The sequence below is a fragment of the Octopus sinensis genome, linkage group LG3 (genome assembly GCF_006345805.1).
Source record: "Octopus sinensis linkage group LG3, ASM634580v1, whole genome shotgun sequence".
NCBI lineage: Eukaryota > Metazoa > Mollusca > Cephalopoda > Octopoda > Octopodidae > Octopus > Octopus sinensis.
Genome location: NC_042999.1, coordinates 74,712,175 through 74,731,167, shown reverse-complemented (window position 1 = coordinate 74,731,167; position 18,993 = coordinate 74,712,175). Strand labels below are relative to the sequence as shown.

The window sequence follows — 18,993 nt, the reverse complement described above, 5'->3', positions numbered from 1 at the left end:
ACAGGTCTTATTTTTTCTTAATCAGAAGAGTCCTTAACTAACCCAATCTTTTGTACCTTTCTGTATGAGCACAGACCAATTTTGTTAGTCAATTTCTGTATAGTCATTTGAATTTAAAAAAGGAAATAGTATAATACTGACACTTAATTCATTGACCATAGTGAATGAATGGCAAAGCAAATTCCTGCAGTATTTCAATGTCATCCATAAAAACACAAAGCTAATACTGTATTAGCTTCATTCATTATCCAAACTAATCAACAACTTAATCAGAATTCTTCTTTTTTAATACAGGTGTAAAACGGGAGTTTAAATTAACTCATGGCCGAACTTTGATGTCTGGAAGAGTGGAAAAGCTTTATGGGTCAGACTACATACCAGTTTGTAAGAGCTATCTCTCAGATGACATAGTGAATGACATCTGTTCGGAATTAGGAGCCAAGTAAATATTTTATGCAATATTTATTATATCTGTTATTATTCTTGTAATGTTAAAAAGTTATTGCTATTTTAAGTAAATCTATCGTTCTATCAATATGTGTATTACTACTTATAATGTATCTATACTATAAAAGACAATATCTATTTAAGGTGAATATTCTTTACATTCATACAATATTAACTTTTGCTTAATTTTCATTTAAAATTCAAATGTTTATCCTTTCATAACTCTCTGTTACTGTAGGCAAAATATTTTATATTTTGTTAAAGAAAGTCAAATATATATCAACAAAACAAAACATGCAAATACAAAGAAATTAACTAAATTCTATAGGAATTCAAAACTACACAAATCATCCTTGACTTCTGTATTACATGCAGAAGCATCTCATATTAGGTGATGCCTATGTCAAGATGAGGGTGGAGATCAAGTTCTATAATGTAGAAAACAGCAGTGAGTTTGTATGAGACAACCTACTGTTAGCCACCGACTGGATCTGTGGATAGAACAGGGTCACAGTTAGATTATGAAACAGTTTAAAATCAACTTACTTCTGAACGAGAACAAAAAATAAAATGAAATAAAGTATCTCAGGATAAAAAGAAACATTCTCTGTGAGAAGGATATCATCATCATCATCCTTTAATGTCTGTTTTTCATGATGGCATAGGTTGGATGGTTTGACCAGAACTGGCAGGTAGGAGAGTGGCACCAGGTTCCAGTCTATTATAGCTTGGTTTCTATGGCTGGATGCACTTCCCAACACCAATCGCCTTACACTGTGTGTGCTGCATGCTTTTAATGTGGCACCAACAGCAGCACTTTTACACGATGCCAGCATGGGTGCTCTTGCAGGCCAATCATCATCATCATCAGGGGAAGAGACCTTAACACTTCTATGGAGGACAGATTTTGTGTATAGTGAAGAACCAGATATCTCTGTCCTTCGTCATCTTCTCCAAAATGTTCAGCATCCTGAGGTCGTTCTTCAATAGTTCATCCCATGTCTTCCTAAGTTCCATCCACTTTAAAGTTATTAGGACTTTTTTATCGGGTTGTCAACATCCATCCACATCACAAGACCAAACCAACACAGTCTTCTCTCTCACACACAGTATCTAATTCCTCTTATGCCTAACTTTTCTCTCAATGCACTACCACTTTGTCGTACATGTACACTTACATTGCAAATCCAGTGGAGCATACTAGCTTCATTCTTCTCTAGCCTTTGCATGTCCTCTGCATTCAAGGTCCATGTCTTACTACAATGTAGAATTGTTGTTTGTATATATACCTCATACAGTCTTCCTTTCACTCAGAGAGAGAGAGAGAGAGAGAGAGAGAGAGAGAGAGAGAGAGAGACATTTGGTTGCCAACAGAAATAAAAGCTCTCCGAATTTTCTCCATCCTATTCTTATTCTAGGTATTGCACTTCCTGTACATCTTCTCCACACCCCCATAACTAATTTGTTCCCCTAGGTGGCATAAATTATCTACTACCTCTAAAGAGCCTTCAGGGCATTTGAGAGAATCAATTTCCTGAGTATCTGTAGTTTTTATGGCTCCTGTGCATTTTCTACATATGAACATTACTTTCTCTGCTAATCTTCCTATTATTCCACTGCACCTCTTGTGTGTCCATAACCTACCCTGGGTACATGGCATGGAATTCCTGCCTAGACCTTTCCTGCAAATCAAGCAAGGCCACTTACCTGAAGTGTGTAGGGTCTTGTCTGTTTTGTTGCTTACTAAAACCTTAGTCTTTATTAAGTTAACCTTAAGGCCCTTAGATTCCAGGTTTTGCTTCCACACCTGGAATTTCTTTTCTATCTCGATTATAGAATCTTCTATGAGAGCAAGATCCTCATCATATCGTAGTTCCATAGCTAGTCTTGAATTCCTCTGTTATGGCCTGGAGGATGATGATGAAAAATAGGGAACTAAGAACTGAGTCATTGATAAATGCTTACCGGTACACTAAATTCGTCATTGTACTTGTAGTTAACTCTCACCTTACTTGGATTTGTGGATATCTGTGAATATATAACAATTTAATGAAAAATATTGTTTCAGCCACAGAGTTTATATATTAAGTATTTCATACTTCCTATTGAGTACAAAAAAATAAGACCTTTGTTATATAATACAGTTCTATATTTAAGAAATGAGGAATTATTTACATTATTTACAATTGATGGATATTTGTCCTCATCTTGTTTGTTGCTAACACAACGTTTTGGCTGATATACCCTCCAGCCTTCTTCGGGTATCTTGGGGAAACTTTGTACCTGGGTTCTCATTCCTAAGGTATTTTTCAATGTTGTTATTATTATTATTATTCAGGTCACTGCCTGGAATTGAACTCGGAAACTTGGGGTGAGTAGCCCACGCTCTTAACCACTACACCACAGGCATATGGTGTAGTTATTAAGAGTGTGGGCTACTAACCCCAAGATTCAGAGTTCAATTCCAGGCAGTGACCTGAATAATAATAATAATAATAATAATAATAATAATAATAATAATAATAATAATAATAATATCGAAAAATACCTTAGGAATGAGAACCCAGGTTTGAAATTTCCCCAAGACACCTGATGAAGGCTGGAGGGTATATTCAACCAAAATGTGTTAACAACAAACAAGGTGAGGACAAATATCCATCAACTGTAAATAATGTACTTTGTTATATATACTGAAATATTTATTGCTAGGCATTAAATTATGTGCCTAATGCCTGAACATCCTTAACAAAAAACATACAGAGTCAGATTATGCAATTGTAACCATCAAAGTTTTAGCACACCCATATTTAGCAGCAATCAGTTTTCTAAATAACATTTGTCCCTAAAATAGCTAAAATAACTTAAAATATACTTTTTTGTACTTAGTGTAATACCACTGTAAGAAGAGTCACATAATTTGGCTCAGAGAGCATATTTCATTTCAGATGTACATGTCTCGGGCCTGATAATTTAATGCCTATAGTAAGCATCTTAATATGTTTGAAGTGTTTCCTATTTTAGTGTACTAAACGATAAAGACTTACTATATCAATACTCTGATCAAGACACTATTTCTTATATGTTTCACTGAGTTCTTATGTATTCATAAATTGCATATTTCTTGTTCAGAGATTTATATGCATATTAATTATACACACACACACACACATTAATATATACATACATATATAACGCCACAAGTATTTCAGGCTCCCTTTTCATTTCATAAATGTTTATACAGTAAAAATAGTGATTAAAATATACATGTGTATTAATATGGTATTATTATTATTATTATTATTATTATTATTATTATTATTATTATTATTATTATTATTAATAATAATAATAATAACAACAACAACAACAATAATAATAATGGTTTCAAATTTTACCACAAGGGCAGTAATTTGGGGGGAGGGGATGAGTCAATTACATCAGCTCCAGTGTTTAATTGGTGCTTATTTTATTGGCCCCAAAAGGATGAAAGGTAAAGTCAACCTCGACAGAATTTGAATTCAGAACGTACCAACAGGAGAAATACTGCTCAGAATTTCATCCAGTACACTAACAATTCTGCCAGCTTGCTGCCTTAATAATAATAATAATAATAATAATAATAATAATAATAATAATAATAATAATATTCACTGGGTAATCTGTAAAAACCTCGATTTGCCCCATGAAAAAAACTGGTGGGAACACAAACCACCCCCAGTGCTTGAAAATGACCACATCTCACTCCTCTGGAACTTCACCATTCAAACTGACAGGAAGATAGATGCAAATAGGCCAGACATCATATTGAAAGACATCAGACAAAGAACATACCTCCTCATTGATATGACTGTCCCAATCGATATAAGCGTATCTGTCAAGACCTACCAAAAACTGAGCAAATATAAAGATCTTGAAATAGAAATCAGCAAAATGTAGAAGCTGAAGACTAAAACAATACCTGTTGTCATAGGTGCCCTGGGAATGATAGCAAAAGGGGCTGATAGCTACCTAACTCAGATACCAGGAAACCCAAAAATGGCAGAAGTTCAAAAGATAGTGCTCTCATGAACTTCCAACCCTGTTGTCTCTTGAGGTCTCTGGGTGAGACTTGGAGCCAACTTGTACAAATATAAAGCAAAAGTCAAACATAGAATAATAATAATAATAATAATAGAGAGCTAATAGTGCAGATGTTGACAAAGCCCTTACCCATCAATGGTTAGTGTCTTCTGGCTTAAAATGAGAAATAGAAGGGTTTATCATAGCAGCCTAAGATCAATACCTACCTACAAGGAACTACCAGGCCAACATATTAAAGAATGGCAGTAGCCCAACATGTCATGTTTGTCAACAACAAAATGAAACCATTGATCATGATATATCTATGTGCAGTCTTCTTGCACCTACAGAGCATTTCAACAGGCATGATAGAGCTGCACAATATATTCACTGGGTAATTTGCAAAAACCTGGACCTGCTCCATGATAAAAACTGATGCAAACACAAACCACCTCCAGTGCTTGAAAATGATTGCATCTCACTTCTGTGGAACTTCACCATTCAAACTGACAGAAAGATAGATGCAAATAGGCCAGACATCATAGTAAAAGACTTCAGACAAAAATCATGCCTCCTCATTGATATGACTGTTCCAATCAACATAAATGTATCTGTCAAAACCTACCAAAAACTGAACAGGTATAAAGATTTTGAAATAGAAATTGGTGCCCCGGGAATGATAGCAAAAGGGACTGATTCCTACGTAGCTCAGATACCAGGAAAGCCCAAAATGGCAGAAATTCAAGATAGTGCTCTTTTGAACTGCTCATATCCTATGTAAAATACTGTCAAATTTTAAAACAAACACATAACTTTCTTATGTTTTCTTAAACATTCTCTGGAACAATGCTATGTGCTAAACCAAATATATGACACCCTAGACATAACATCAACAAGAACTTCTAACTTGTCTCTGGGCGAGACTTGGAGTCAACTTGTACAAATACTAAGCAAAAGCCAAACTATTAAAATAAAAATAATAATAATAATAATAATAATAATAATAACAATAATAACAATAATATGTATAGAACGCTAACATCTGTCCTGACGAAATATATACATAGTTTTTTAATAGACAACAGCATATTCCCTAATGAACAGAAAGGATGTAAACATGGACCCTATGGTTGTTAAGATCAGCTACTCATCAATAAGATCTAAGAAGATTGTCACAAACGACACAAAAACTTATCAATGGCCTGGATAGACTATAAAAAGGCTTTTGATAGCCTACCCCATAGCTGGATTAAGAAATGCCTGGAAATGTGTAAACTAGCGCCTACTCTGCGAAACTTGTTGTCTGTAAGTATGAGATCATGAAGAACCACACTAACTTTAAACAGTGACGATGAATCTCTAAATGCTGGTGATGTAAAATTTCATGTGGCATTTTCCAGGGCGACTCACTATCAACACTCCTCTTTTGTTTAGCCTTAATACTTCTCTCAAAATTGCTCAATGACGCACAGTACGGACATAAAATGTTGGATAAGAATATATATCATCTCATTTACATGCATGATTTAAAGCTCTGTGCAAAAAATGACCAACAACTCAAGGGCTTACTAACGATGGTTAAACAATTCAGTGATGACATCAGAATGCAATTTGGCCTTGATAAATGTGCAAAAGCTACCTTTATCAAAGGAAAAGTGACAGAAACATCTAACGTTTACCTCGACCAGCAGAATGTCATAAAAGAGTTAGACCCAGCGGAGAGCTACAAGTACCTAGGGGTAATTGAAGGGGATGGAATAAAGCATTCAGTGATGAAGGAAAGGATCAGGAGAGAATGTTATCGCAGAGTAAGAGCAATACTCAAGACAGAGCTGAATGCGAGAAACAGGATCGAAGCGATCAATGCATTAGCCATACCAGTCGTGACTTACAGTTTCAATATCGTTTACTGGTCAATTACTGAAATATGTAATCTTGACAGAAAATACGAAAACTGTTGACAATGCATAAAATGCACCACCCTAAGGCAGTTATAGAATGACTTTATCTGCCAAGAAAAGAGGGAGGCCATGGACTTTTACAACTGGCAATAACAATGAAGATTGCTACAATTGGCCTAGACACCTACCTGAAAAACTCTGAGGATTAGATGTTAAAACTTGTCTCAAAACATGAAAACAAGAAAGCATCATACTCAGTAACAAAACAGGCAAAGGAATATCTAAGTGAATTCTGAATACAACAAATTTCGGAATTAGACATACAAGAAACAAGCACCGAAAAAGCTAAGTGCATGAAAACTCGTGCTAAAACTGTTGCCTTAGATATTCTGAATGATAAATGGCAAGAAAAACCTCTCAATGGCAAATACCCAAAGACAGCGAATAATGCAGATGTTGACAAAGCCCTGACCCATCAATGGCTAATGGCCTCTGGCTTAAAATCTGAAACAGAAGGGTTTATCATAGCAGCTCAAGATCAGTGCCTACCTACAAGGAACTACCAGGCCAACATATTAAAGAACGGCAGTAGCCCAACATATCATGTATGTCAACAACAAAATGAAACCATTGATCATGTTGTCTCCAAGTGCAGTCTTCTTGCACCTACAGAGAATCTCAACAGGCATGATAGAGCTGCACAATATATTCACTGGGTAATTTGCAGAAGCCTGGACTTGCCCCATGATAAAAACTGGTGGGAACACAAACCACCTCCAGAGCTTGAAAATGATTGCATCTCACTCCTCTGGAACTTCACCATTCAAACTGACAAAAAGATAGATGCGAATGGGCCAGACATCATAGTAAAAGACTTCAGACAAAAAACATGCCTCCTCATTGATATGACTGTCCCAATCGATGTAAACATATCTGTCAAGACCTACCAGAAACTGTCAAGACCTACCAGAAAGATCTGGAAATAGAAATCAGCAAAATGTGGAACCTGAAGACTAAAACAATACCTGTTGTCATAGGTGCCCTGGGAATGATAACAAAAGGGGCTGATTGCTACCTAACTCAGATACCAGGAACCCCCAAAATGGCAGAAATTCAAAAGATGGTGCTCATGGGAACTGCTCATATCCTACGTAAAATACTTTCTATGTAATTTCAAGTTTTAAAACAAAAATAGTTTTCGTATGGTTTTTTAGGCATTCATTAGTACAACACTAAGTACAAAACCAAATATATGGCACCCTAGGCATAACACCAACGCGAACTTCCAACTTGTTGTCTCTTGAGGTCTCTGGGTGAGACTTGGAGCCAGCTTGTGCAAATGTAAAGCAAAAGTCAAACATAGAATAATAATAATAATAATAATAATAATAGTAATAATAATAATAATAATAATAATAATAATAATAATAATAATAATAATAATAATAATAACAACAACAACAATAATCCTTTCTGCTATAGGTACAAGGCCTGAAATTTTTTGGGGAAGGGAGCCAGTCGATTAGATTAACCTCAGTACGCAACTGGTACTTAATTTATCGACCCTATAAGGATGGAAGGCAAAGTTGATGTCCACGGAATAATAATAATATTCTGGTGCAGCCCCTCAACTTAAAAACTCTGGTCAAACCATCCAAACCATGCCAGCATGGACAATAGATGTTAAATGATTATTATCAATAATAATAATCCTTCAGTGTCTATTGTCCATGGTGGCATGGATTGGACGGTTTGCCCCAGAGCTGGTAAGCTGAGGGGCTGCACCATACTCCAGTTTGATTTGGCATGGTTTCTACAGTCGGATGCCATTCCTAATGCCAACCACTCCGTGAGTGTAGTGGGTGCTTATACATGCCACCAGCACTGGTGCCAGTTGTGTGACACCTGTATATTCCACAACTACAATTTCACTTGGCTTGATGGGTCTTCATCTCAAGCTTGACATATCGCCAAAGGTCTCAGTCATTTGTCACTGCCTCTGTGGGGCCCAACACTCAAAAGGTGCTTTTTGTGTGTCACCGGCATAGATGCTAGCTATGTGACACTGACAACAGCCATATTGCCTCTGTTAAGTGCTTTTTATGTGTTACTGGCATAGCACAGCATATTGCCAAAGGTCTTGGTTACTTGTCATTGTTTCCATGAGGCCCAACATTTGAAGATCATGCTTTACCACCTCATCCCATGTCTTCTTGGTCTCCTCTTCCACAGGTTCTATTGAAAGTTCTTTACACAGCTATCCTCATCCACACACAGCATAGTCTTCTCTCTTGCACACCACATCTGATGCCTCTTATGCCCAATTTTTCTTTCAGGACACTACACACTGTCATACATGCACAATGACATTGCACATCCAGTCATATAACTATACAAAGTCTGCCCTTATTTTTTTGCCTTCGTGCAATTAGTTACTTCCCACTCTTACTGGAATTGCTTTTTTTTAACATCTATCTCTCATTCTAAATAACTTCCATATATCTTTCCTTCTCCCTTGAGTTACATCTTAGAACAGTCGTACCTCCTCTCTAACACTCTTTCATATTTTTTACACTTGCAACAAGTGCTCATATCTGCAATCTATGCCTCCATTCCACTTTTGTTCCCACTCACTATGACCACTATTATGTACCTCTGGCTATCATATCTCTCTCTCTCTCTCTCTCTCTCTCTCTCTCTCCTCTCCCTTGTCTGATCTACCAGCAGGCTTCTATTACTACTCACCACATGCTTCCTGTACTGTCACTTACTATCTCCTCCTTCTTGAGTTATTTCTTTCACTTTCTCCCTCATACTAATATTTACCATCAACCACACCTCCACACTTGTACATCATTTACATTAACCTTTACTCCCATCCCTAACCATCTGTCACTCTTCTCTCACACACCAATGAACTTATCCAGCTTCATGTTCCCATTCCTGTCCATATTCTCTTGTATACTCACCTTCTTGTACCTTGACACAATGCTTCAATAACTCACCATCAACACTTCTCCCATCTTTCCAACTACTCCCACTCACTCCTATATAATGGGAGGTAGCCATGTATCTCTTCTATAGTAAGATACATGTGCCTATCCCTCAATCATGCTTTAGCCTCTGAACACCTGGCATAAAACCAGATTCCCCCTTTGTATAACTGCAATCAACTGTTGAGAGGGTTTCTTCATTTCCTTTGTATTACAAGTTACCTGATGATCTGTCTACTGGATTGTTATGCGAAGAGCACTAAGTTCATTCCTTAAAAAGGTTGGCATAAGGAAGGGCATCCAGCTATAGAAACCATACCAAAGCAGACATCAGAACTCAGCATAGTCCTTCAGCTCATTGGAACCTGTTAAGCCATTCAACCCATGCTGACATGGAAGACAGACATTAAAGGATGAGGATCTACACACACTCACACAGGCATACATTTATATATCATCAGCAGCAGTATTAACTCATATTCGAGCAGTTACTCTATAGCAAGTAACTGTGCCTCTTCATCCTGATGGGTACAGAGGATGCTGGTGCCTGAGGTGGCAGTTCAGGTCAAGGGTGTTATAGAAGAGCCAGGGGTTGGTAGAGGATGAGGAAATGCAGGTTATTCTTTGTGTCTTTGACGTCTGATCTCTGCCTGTTAACATTTGTTATTTCCCATCTGGTTCATTCCTTTGATGATAACATACAGCTACTTTGGGTGATCCTTGGTGATTTTCTCCTTCATATTTGGGTCAAAGGAGCAGTGGAGAAAGTTACCTTGAGCTGGTAAAGGAAACAGAATTTAGGAGCTCCATGTCATCTTTTGCATGAGACCAACTCCACAAAGAGGACTTGACAGGGAAAGCACATTTGAGGCATATGTATAACAAGTGGAGGTGGTATTATGCCATGGTAGATTCAATGCACAGTAGTCCAGACCAGAAAAGTACCGCTCCATTGGTAATATAGTTCTTCGATCGAATCCTCATGATTGCGCAAAGTTTGTACTGCTGAAAATGTTTGATTTTCTTTAAGTCACATCAATAAAATACCCATATCTCACAGTGATAGAGTATTATGGAAAGAATGACAGGCCAGAATACCATGACTTTCATTTGGATGGTGAGGTCATGGTTTGAGAAGACTCTCTTTGAAAGATTTCTGAAAGCACTATGAGCTACGCTGATCTTTTTCTCGATATCTCTGAATAGTACAATTGCTGGACAGGTAACTTCCAAGGTTGTCAAGAATGTTCTTGCGGAATTTTTAATTTTGGTTTTAAATGATGTATTTTCAAATTAATTTTCGTTAAAATTACTTTGACTTTATATATCCTTTTAAAGCCTTCTTTTCGCTCTATCTAATCATGTTACTATTTTTCTTTTTGAATTATTAGGCCATTTGTTTCTGGAATGTTGAATACAACATGGACAAAAAGCAAATTTGCACAATTTTCTTATTCCAGTTCAAGCTAGGTTGAAATGCTGCTGAAACAGCTCACGATATCAACGATGCATTTGGCCCAGGAACCACTAATTAATGTACAGCACAATGGTGGTTCAGGAAATTTTGTAGCAGTGACGAGAGTCTTGAAGATGATAAGCGTAGTGGTCGGCCATTGGATGTTGACAACGATCAACAAAGAGCTTTAGTGGAAGCCAATCCACGCACAGCTGTTCGAGATCTTGCTTCTGAATTAGACGTAACGTATATGACAATTTCCAACCACTTGAAAGAGATTGGAAAAACAAAAATACTTGAGAAATGGGTGCCACACGAATTGAACAACAACCAAAGAAAAATGTCGTTTTGAATTGTCGTCTTCCCTTCTTTTACGCAACAACAGCGACTTGTTTCTCAACTGGATTGTGACTTGCGATAAAAAGTGGATTCTTTATGACAACCGGCAGCACTCAGCTCAGTGGTTGGACACCGATGAAACTCCATGGCACTTCCTGAAACCAAAGTTGCACCAAAAGAAGTTCATGGTGACTGTTTGGTGGTCTGCAGCTGCTCACATCCATCACACCTTTTTGGATCCAGGCGAAATCATTACGGTGGAGAAATACTGTCAGCAAATGGATGAAATGCATAAGAAACTCTGACAACAGCCAGCATTGGTCAATAGAAAAGGACCAAATCTTCTCCATGACAATGCTCAGCCACCATCGCACAAATGGCCCTGCAGAAGTTGAACGAATTGGGCTACGAAACTCTGCCTTATCCGCCATACTCACCAGACCTCTCGCCTACCGACTACCACTTTTTCAAGCATCTCAACAACTTCAAAATGCTTCAAAAACCAAGACGATGCCAAACACGCCTTCAATAACATCTTCGCCACCAGAACGCAGGATTTTTACGCTACTGGCAAAAATAAACTTGCTTAACGTTGGCAAAGTGTTGATTCTGATGGTGTTTATTTCGATTAATAAAGTTTTGTTTGAGCTGAGATATGTGCATCTGAATCTAAAGGTTAAAAACTGCAAGAACTTTCTTGACAACCTAATATATTATTGTGTCTAAGGATAGTTATTACACCAATATTAATAACATATGCACCAGTCCAATTCCACTCTTTATTCTTAGTCAATTGGTTAAATATCTATCTCACTAATCGAGCATTTGTTTAACTTGTTGGTTAAACTGTCAATTGGTGTTCTTTTTTTAGCTTTTTGTGGGTGGGGTTGTAATTTCTTGTTCGGCAAAGTTCTTAAATTGCCATTCACAACCTTTCCAGTGACTTTTGCTTTTCCCTTAAATAAAATCGGTCACGGCTGGTATGTATGGTAGACTGCAGGTCTTCCATAAACAACCTTGCCTGGACTTGTGCTTTGGAGGATAACTTTCTAGTTATAATCTCATGGTCATTCATAACCGAAGGGGGTCTTTACCCTTGATATATAATCTAATATGGATCCTTACACTATCAATTACTCAATGAAAACTTCCTATACCATCCAGGGAACTATAGTCTAAAAAACTAGTGGAGAAAATTACAGATCTTATTAACTGTATGAGATGGAAGGCCTTCCATTACAACAATGAAGAGTCTATCACAGAGAACATATACCATGAAATTAAATCAAAGAAATTCCCTCCCCAAATCAATGACTTAGAAGGCTCCGAAACAGATCTACTGAAGCTTATAAACAAAACCAAATTTCATAAGTCCTTTATCACTTTTCAACAGCAACTGAAAAAAGACATTAAAACATAAATTTTTTTTTTAAATGGCACTTTTTTCTGATGAAGCCAAGAACTTGTGCCTTGTCAGCAACAGCACATACTCACAACTCCTACATAACTTTGCCTAGGCTATTCTTATATATATATGTATGTATATGCATGTATGCGGGAGTGTAAATGCATGTCTGTATATATATATATATATATATATATTTATATATGTATATGTATATTTATATGTATAGATGTCAAAATATATATGTATAATGTTACCTGTAAGCATGTAAACACCTATGTGTAAATGAGGATGAGGTACACATATTCATTATATATATATATATATATATGTTCATTATATATATATATCGACGTGAAACTTCAGACATCGACGTGAAACTTCAACAATTCATGTCTGTAATGCAAGCCATATGCTACAAATGTGTCCCAGAGAGAAAGGCCACTGTACACAAGAACAAAATCCCCAGAGAGAGGAAAATTTTAATGAGACGGCGTACAAAATTTTCAAATCGCCTAAACAAACAGATTGAAAGCAGTGAAAAGTCCCGCCTAAAAATAAAACTGTTGGAAATCGAAAAATGTCTGCAACTCTCCCATGAAAAAGAAAGAGCAGACAAAGAAGCCTGGGCTATAGAAAACATAAAATCTAACCCCAGAGCTTTCTACAGGTATGCCAAAGAAACAGCTACAGTGCACTGTAGAATAGGGCCACTCCTCGAAAAGGATGGCACACTTACAGGAAAACCAATGAGGGTAAGTGAAATACTGAATGAGCAATTCAAGAGTGTTTTCACTCCACCCCTTGGGCATCTCCAAATCACCAATCCAACTGACTTTTTACCACTGCAGATATAAAATCAGAGGCGGCGACGATAGATTACATCGATATAAAGGAAGACGATGTAACCAAGGCTATAGATGAAATGAAAACAGACTCAGCTACTGGCCCCGATGGATTCCCGGCAATCCTCCTAAAAGCATGTAAGAGAGTCCTAGCAAGACCACTGCAGTTCCTCTTTCAGAGTTTCCTTGCAGCTGGCAAACTTCCAGGAAAACTGAAGGAAGGTAAAATATGCCCCATTCATAAAGGAGGTAGCAGAGCGGAAGCCAAGAACTATAGACCTATCTCTCTGACCTCACACATCAGCAAGGTCATGGAACGAATAGTCAGAAGGAAGCTGATCACCTTCCTTGAAGAGAATGACTTGCTGCCCGACACCCAACATGGTTTCCGACCAGGGAGAAGCTGTTTAACTCAGCTCCTACAACACTATGACTGGGTGCTGAAACGGCTGCTCAACCACTCAAATGTGGAAGTGATATATCTCGACTTTGCAAAGGCCTTTGATAAAGTCGATCATGGAATGATATGTCACAAACTGCGTGATCTCAACATAGTTGAAAACTGGGAGAATGGCTTCATGACTTTCTGAAGGATAGAAGTCAGGTGGTAGTAGCCAATGGGGCCACCTCCATTAACACACAAATAGTGAGCGGTGTTCCGCAGGGCACTGTTCTGGGACCACTACTGTTCATAATGGCCCTCTCAGACATGCCCCCAGCCACGCAGAGAGCCACGATCACAAGTTATGCAGATGATACAAAAGTTTCACAGGCAATACAGAACCCTGGGGACACTAAACACCTGCAATGTGAGCTGGACGAAATATACAAGTGGGCTGAAAAGAATAGCATGCAGTTCAATGCTGGAAAGTTTCAAGCTTTATACTATCAGCATGCAAAACTGAATGCAATACCCAATGAATACACTGGACCCGGAGGGATTGCAATCCCAGAGGCACAATCAGTGCGTGACCTGGGTATTCACATGAGTGATGACGCGACCTTTCATGTACATGTTGCTAAACTGACAATGAAATGTAGATGGCTGGCTGGATGGATTCTTAGAACCTTTAGAACAAGAGAACAAGAAACCATGATGGTCCTCTGGAAGACACTTGTCCTAAGCCACTTTGACTATTGCTCTCAGCTATGGTCACCATCCAGTGTCAAGTTGATCACAGAACTTGAGGCGATCCAACGAAGCTACACAAAGAAGATAGCCTCTATGCAGAATGTAAGCTACTGGGAAAGACTCAAGAGATTAAAATTATATTCCCTGGAGCATAGGCGGGAAAGATATGCCATAATATACATCTGGAAGATCCTGGAGGGAAGTGTCCTGAACTTTGGCATCGAGAGTTACGCAAATGCCAGAACTGGGCGCCACTGCGTGGTGCCTAGGACTCCAAACCTGCCATCAAGATGTAGGACAAGATTCTGTGATAGCCTGGGCTTCCGAGGCCCACAGCTCTTCAATATCCTCCCGAAGAACCTGAGAGACCTGCATGGGGTGGATACAGATGTCTTTAAAATGAAGCTGGATCTCTTCCTGTCAGGTGTCCCAGATGAACCAACTTCACGGCAGGAGGGGCAGATGAGGGCAGCTGCATCGAACTCTCTCATGCACCAAATAGCAGTTGCTAGAAAGCCTCCATGAAGTGAAACCAAGTAGCAACACCAAATGGCGGTGCCCCAGCATGGCCACAGCTCATAAGCTGAAACTAGAATCAATCAATCAATCAATCAATCATATATATATATATATATATATATATATTATATTAAATTAGAGATAAAACCACTATTAGGTAAATCATACAATGAAAAACTTAAGCCAATACATAAGATTAATTAATTTATATTATTCAAATATATCAAATTATTAAAAAAGATAATTAATACGTACACACTCACACACATACATGTATACGTACATGCAAATACACACAGACATGTATATATATGTATATATATATATATATATATATATACATATCTGTGTGTATTTGCATGTACGTATACATGTGTGCTTGTGAGTGTGTACGTATGTAGACATTTTGAACACAGGAGGTTTATGTCTATGTATTATGATAGTATGGTTGCATGCATTCTTTATCTTTTTTCTTTTTCTACCAATTAGAGCAACTTCTCTTTTATTCAACGGATTTTCATAGCATCTTTCACCATTAAAAACTGATGAGAATGCATCGTATCTCTTCACTCTGACATTCAAAACTCCGAGAACTATAATGACAACTTTTTACTATTTGTTCTAGATTATAACATATATAAATAATCCTCTATTTATCTAATATCGCAGTCTCATTCTTTTGTTTATTATTATTATTATTATTATTATTATTATTATTATTATTATTATTATTATTATTATCATGTATAAATTCTGTAATTAACAATTATAAGCTTTAAGCTTAGAAGCCTTCACCATGTTTTTGCAATAGAAAATAGTCTAATTATATCTAATTATGGGACATATAAGCTCTCAATGGCAAAGAAGGGGTACTAGTACATGTAGTACATGTAGGCTTATATGCCCCAATGTTAGACTATGTTCTATAGCCAATAAATAGTGAACGCTTATAATTATTATTTACAGAATTTTCCCTCATCACTGTTTCTTAATCTAACGCAGAACAAGCACATATTTGTTTATACAACATCATGAAATTATAGTTCTTAAATCTAACAGAACGAAGTTGGTGGGTAAGTTAGTGTAATCGATCAACACACTTATCACAAAAAGCTAAAGTTATGAGTTCAATTCCCACACATGCTAATACCCATTTTTTCCATCAAAGTCTTATATTCCCCAATATTGGACTATTTTCTATAGCCAATACATGGTAAATGCTTGTTATTTACAGAATTTTTACTCACCACTGTTTCCTAATTAAATGCTAAAACAATATATATTTAAGTATGAAAACATTTTTATACACACACATAGAATGTTCCTGTAACTTGGGATTCCTTATTCTAAGTAGACTGACCATGATCCTAGGAACAAACAAATATATACAGATAGATCGAAACAATACCAAACAGACATTGGAGTACAATACAATCATCTAACTCATTGGATCCTGTAAAACCACTCACCCCATGTCCCCACAGAAGACATATGTTAAATGATAGTGATGTGTTGGTAGTTGTGATGCTGAGGTTAATGATGATGATGACAACAACGACAACCAGGAAGAGGATACATTTACTATATCTTAAGCATATTTTAAACAGAAATGAAAAATGTGATTGAATAAAAGTGTGCCATTTTTATTTTACTATCATTAAGCATGTAATGAAATATGTAACAAAAGAATTATATACAGTGCTCAGGTGCACTATAACTCATCAGAAAAAGTAACCAAAACGGCATGAACAGTAAGCAGAATATGCACAGGAAGAGAACAGTGATAAAAGTCTTAAAGAAGAAAAAGAAAAAGAAGAAACATAGGTGGTGGGGCATCAGGTGTACTGTTGGTGGATTTCAGGAAGTATGGAAGTCTTAAAGGATGTAGTGTTTCAACTGCTAACAATTAAAAGCAATTTAAGCTATCCCATGCCAAAAGTATGGATGTCCTGAAAATAATATATATTATGCAAAGTAAAATATGAAATAGAAATATTATTATTTCTAAATCTCTCAAAGAGAGACATTCAGTAACAGTTCTTTAAAAAAAGTAACATCATCCCCTGTAAAGGTCTATGTCACTGTTGCTTTAACCCCAAGAAACATCGTTTCTAGCTGGCTATATCACACAATATCTGTGTCCTTATATTTTTGAACAGGGAGTTCAGCACTCCCACCTAGCACAAAACATCTGTGGACTAGTTTCTGGGTTATTGCTCTTTATCAACACAGATGGCATTGCAGAACTCATCATTCAAATATATAGTTTTCAAAGTGACACATGACACAGATATTATTTCGTATAGCCAGCTAGAAATGATGTTTCTTGGGGCTAAAACAAGAGTAACATCGTCCATTGCAGGACAGCTACATTATGGTGGTAAATGGCCTTTATTTTAAAGAACTGCCACTAATGTCTCTTTTTCAGAGATTTAGAAATAATATTCCTATTTTTAGATCAGTGACTGTGTGTCACTTTGAAAACTATATATTCGTATGGTGGGTTCAGCAACGAAATCTGGCCAAGCAGCTACTCTGTGTTGATAAAGTCCACAGATGTTGTTTTGCGCTAGGTGGGAGTGCTGAACTCCCTATTCTAAAATACAACAACACTGATGTGTCGTATAGCCAGCTAAAAACCATGTTTCTTGGGGCTAAAACAACAGTAACATTGTCCTTTACAGGACAGCCACATTATGTTCACAAATAGCCTTTACTTTAAAATATGAAATGAATTTTGAAAAGTAATTGTCAAACTTTTGTTTTTTGTCACAGTGGCACTACAACTCAAACAAGCATAAAAACGTACATGACTGGAAATTATTATTATTATTATTATTATTATAATTATTATGGTTATCAGCGATGGGATTTATACAATTGTGATGGACGATGCCAATGCGATACCACTTATGTGACTTGTTCCAATACAAGTAAGTTGTTAAGAGTGTTTTTCTATATTAATACCTTGTGGCTGGATGAATGCTAGGGAAAATACAGTGTGTTCCTGGTATCTCAAATCTACACTGCATTTCACTTTTCTGTTTAAAGTTGTTTCACTCTTTTTAAGTTATTTACATATATTACCACTTTCCATCAATGTTTTTTTTAAAAATTGAAAAGAAATGGTGAAGTAAAATTGTAAGAAATAAGTGTTTAATATTGAAAGGATTGACTGAACACGTCGCACTATTTCTTCATACTACTGAACTTGCACCTAATAATAATTCTTTTTGGTGAGTATAGTAAATTTTCAGTCTCCTAATTTATGAGAAATGTTTGGATATCATGACTTGTAATTAAACTTAAAAATAAAAAGTCAGCAGTGAATCGGTGACAAATACAAAGTGCATTACAGAAATTTTGAGACAATCTTTCTAGGAGAAGTGCTTATAACTGTCTTAAATTATTGTAATTTTAGTATATCATTATGATACAACAAATAAATTGTCCTGTCAACTATTTTATTCCAGATGGAAGGAGTCAGTTGTAACAGCACTTTGAACACACTCTACTAAATGTTCCTTGTCACGGTGACTAGTTTGCAGAATGTAGTCAGGACAAGGAAACAATTTAGAAGCTTTCTATGCAATAAATGCTCCAGGCTACTTATAGATTAACTTGTATGAGCTGAACAATTGTTTTTCACTGGCACAAGAAGCCAGGCAAAGCAAGTCTACCAGTAAGCTCATGATGATCGATCCCCTTTTTCGACAGCAAGGGCATCATTTGCATCCACTGGATTTTCTCTGGCCGTACAGTTAACAAAGAGTACATTGTGAAGGTTTTTGAGTGGGTTAAAGAAGAAATTTCATCACAGAAGGTCAAAGTACCTGCACCAAGACAATGCACCAGTCCACAATTCTATCACAGTAATCAGCTATTTGACAGAGATGG

At 36.8% G+C, this 18,993-nt stretch overlaps 1 protein-coding gene across 1 annotated transcript in view; it reads left to right on the top strand.

The window, feature by feature from the left end:
- LOC115209054 (MAM and LDL-receptor class A domain-containing protein 2-like) overlaps nt 1-18,993 on the top strand; it is a 217,824-nt gene that overhangs the window by 136,100 nt on the left and 62,731 nt on the right. The window contains exons 25-26 of the mRNA XM_029777126.2: nt 295-442; nt 17,872-18,029. Coding sequence (XP_029632986.1) covers nt 295-442; nt 17,872-18,029 — 306 coding nt within the window. The remainder of the gene's footprint in view (nt 1-294; nt 443-17,871; nt 18,030-18,993) is intronic.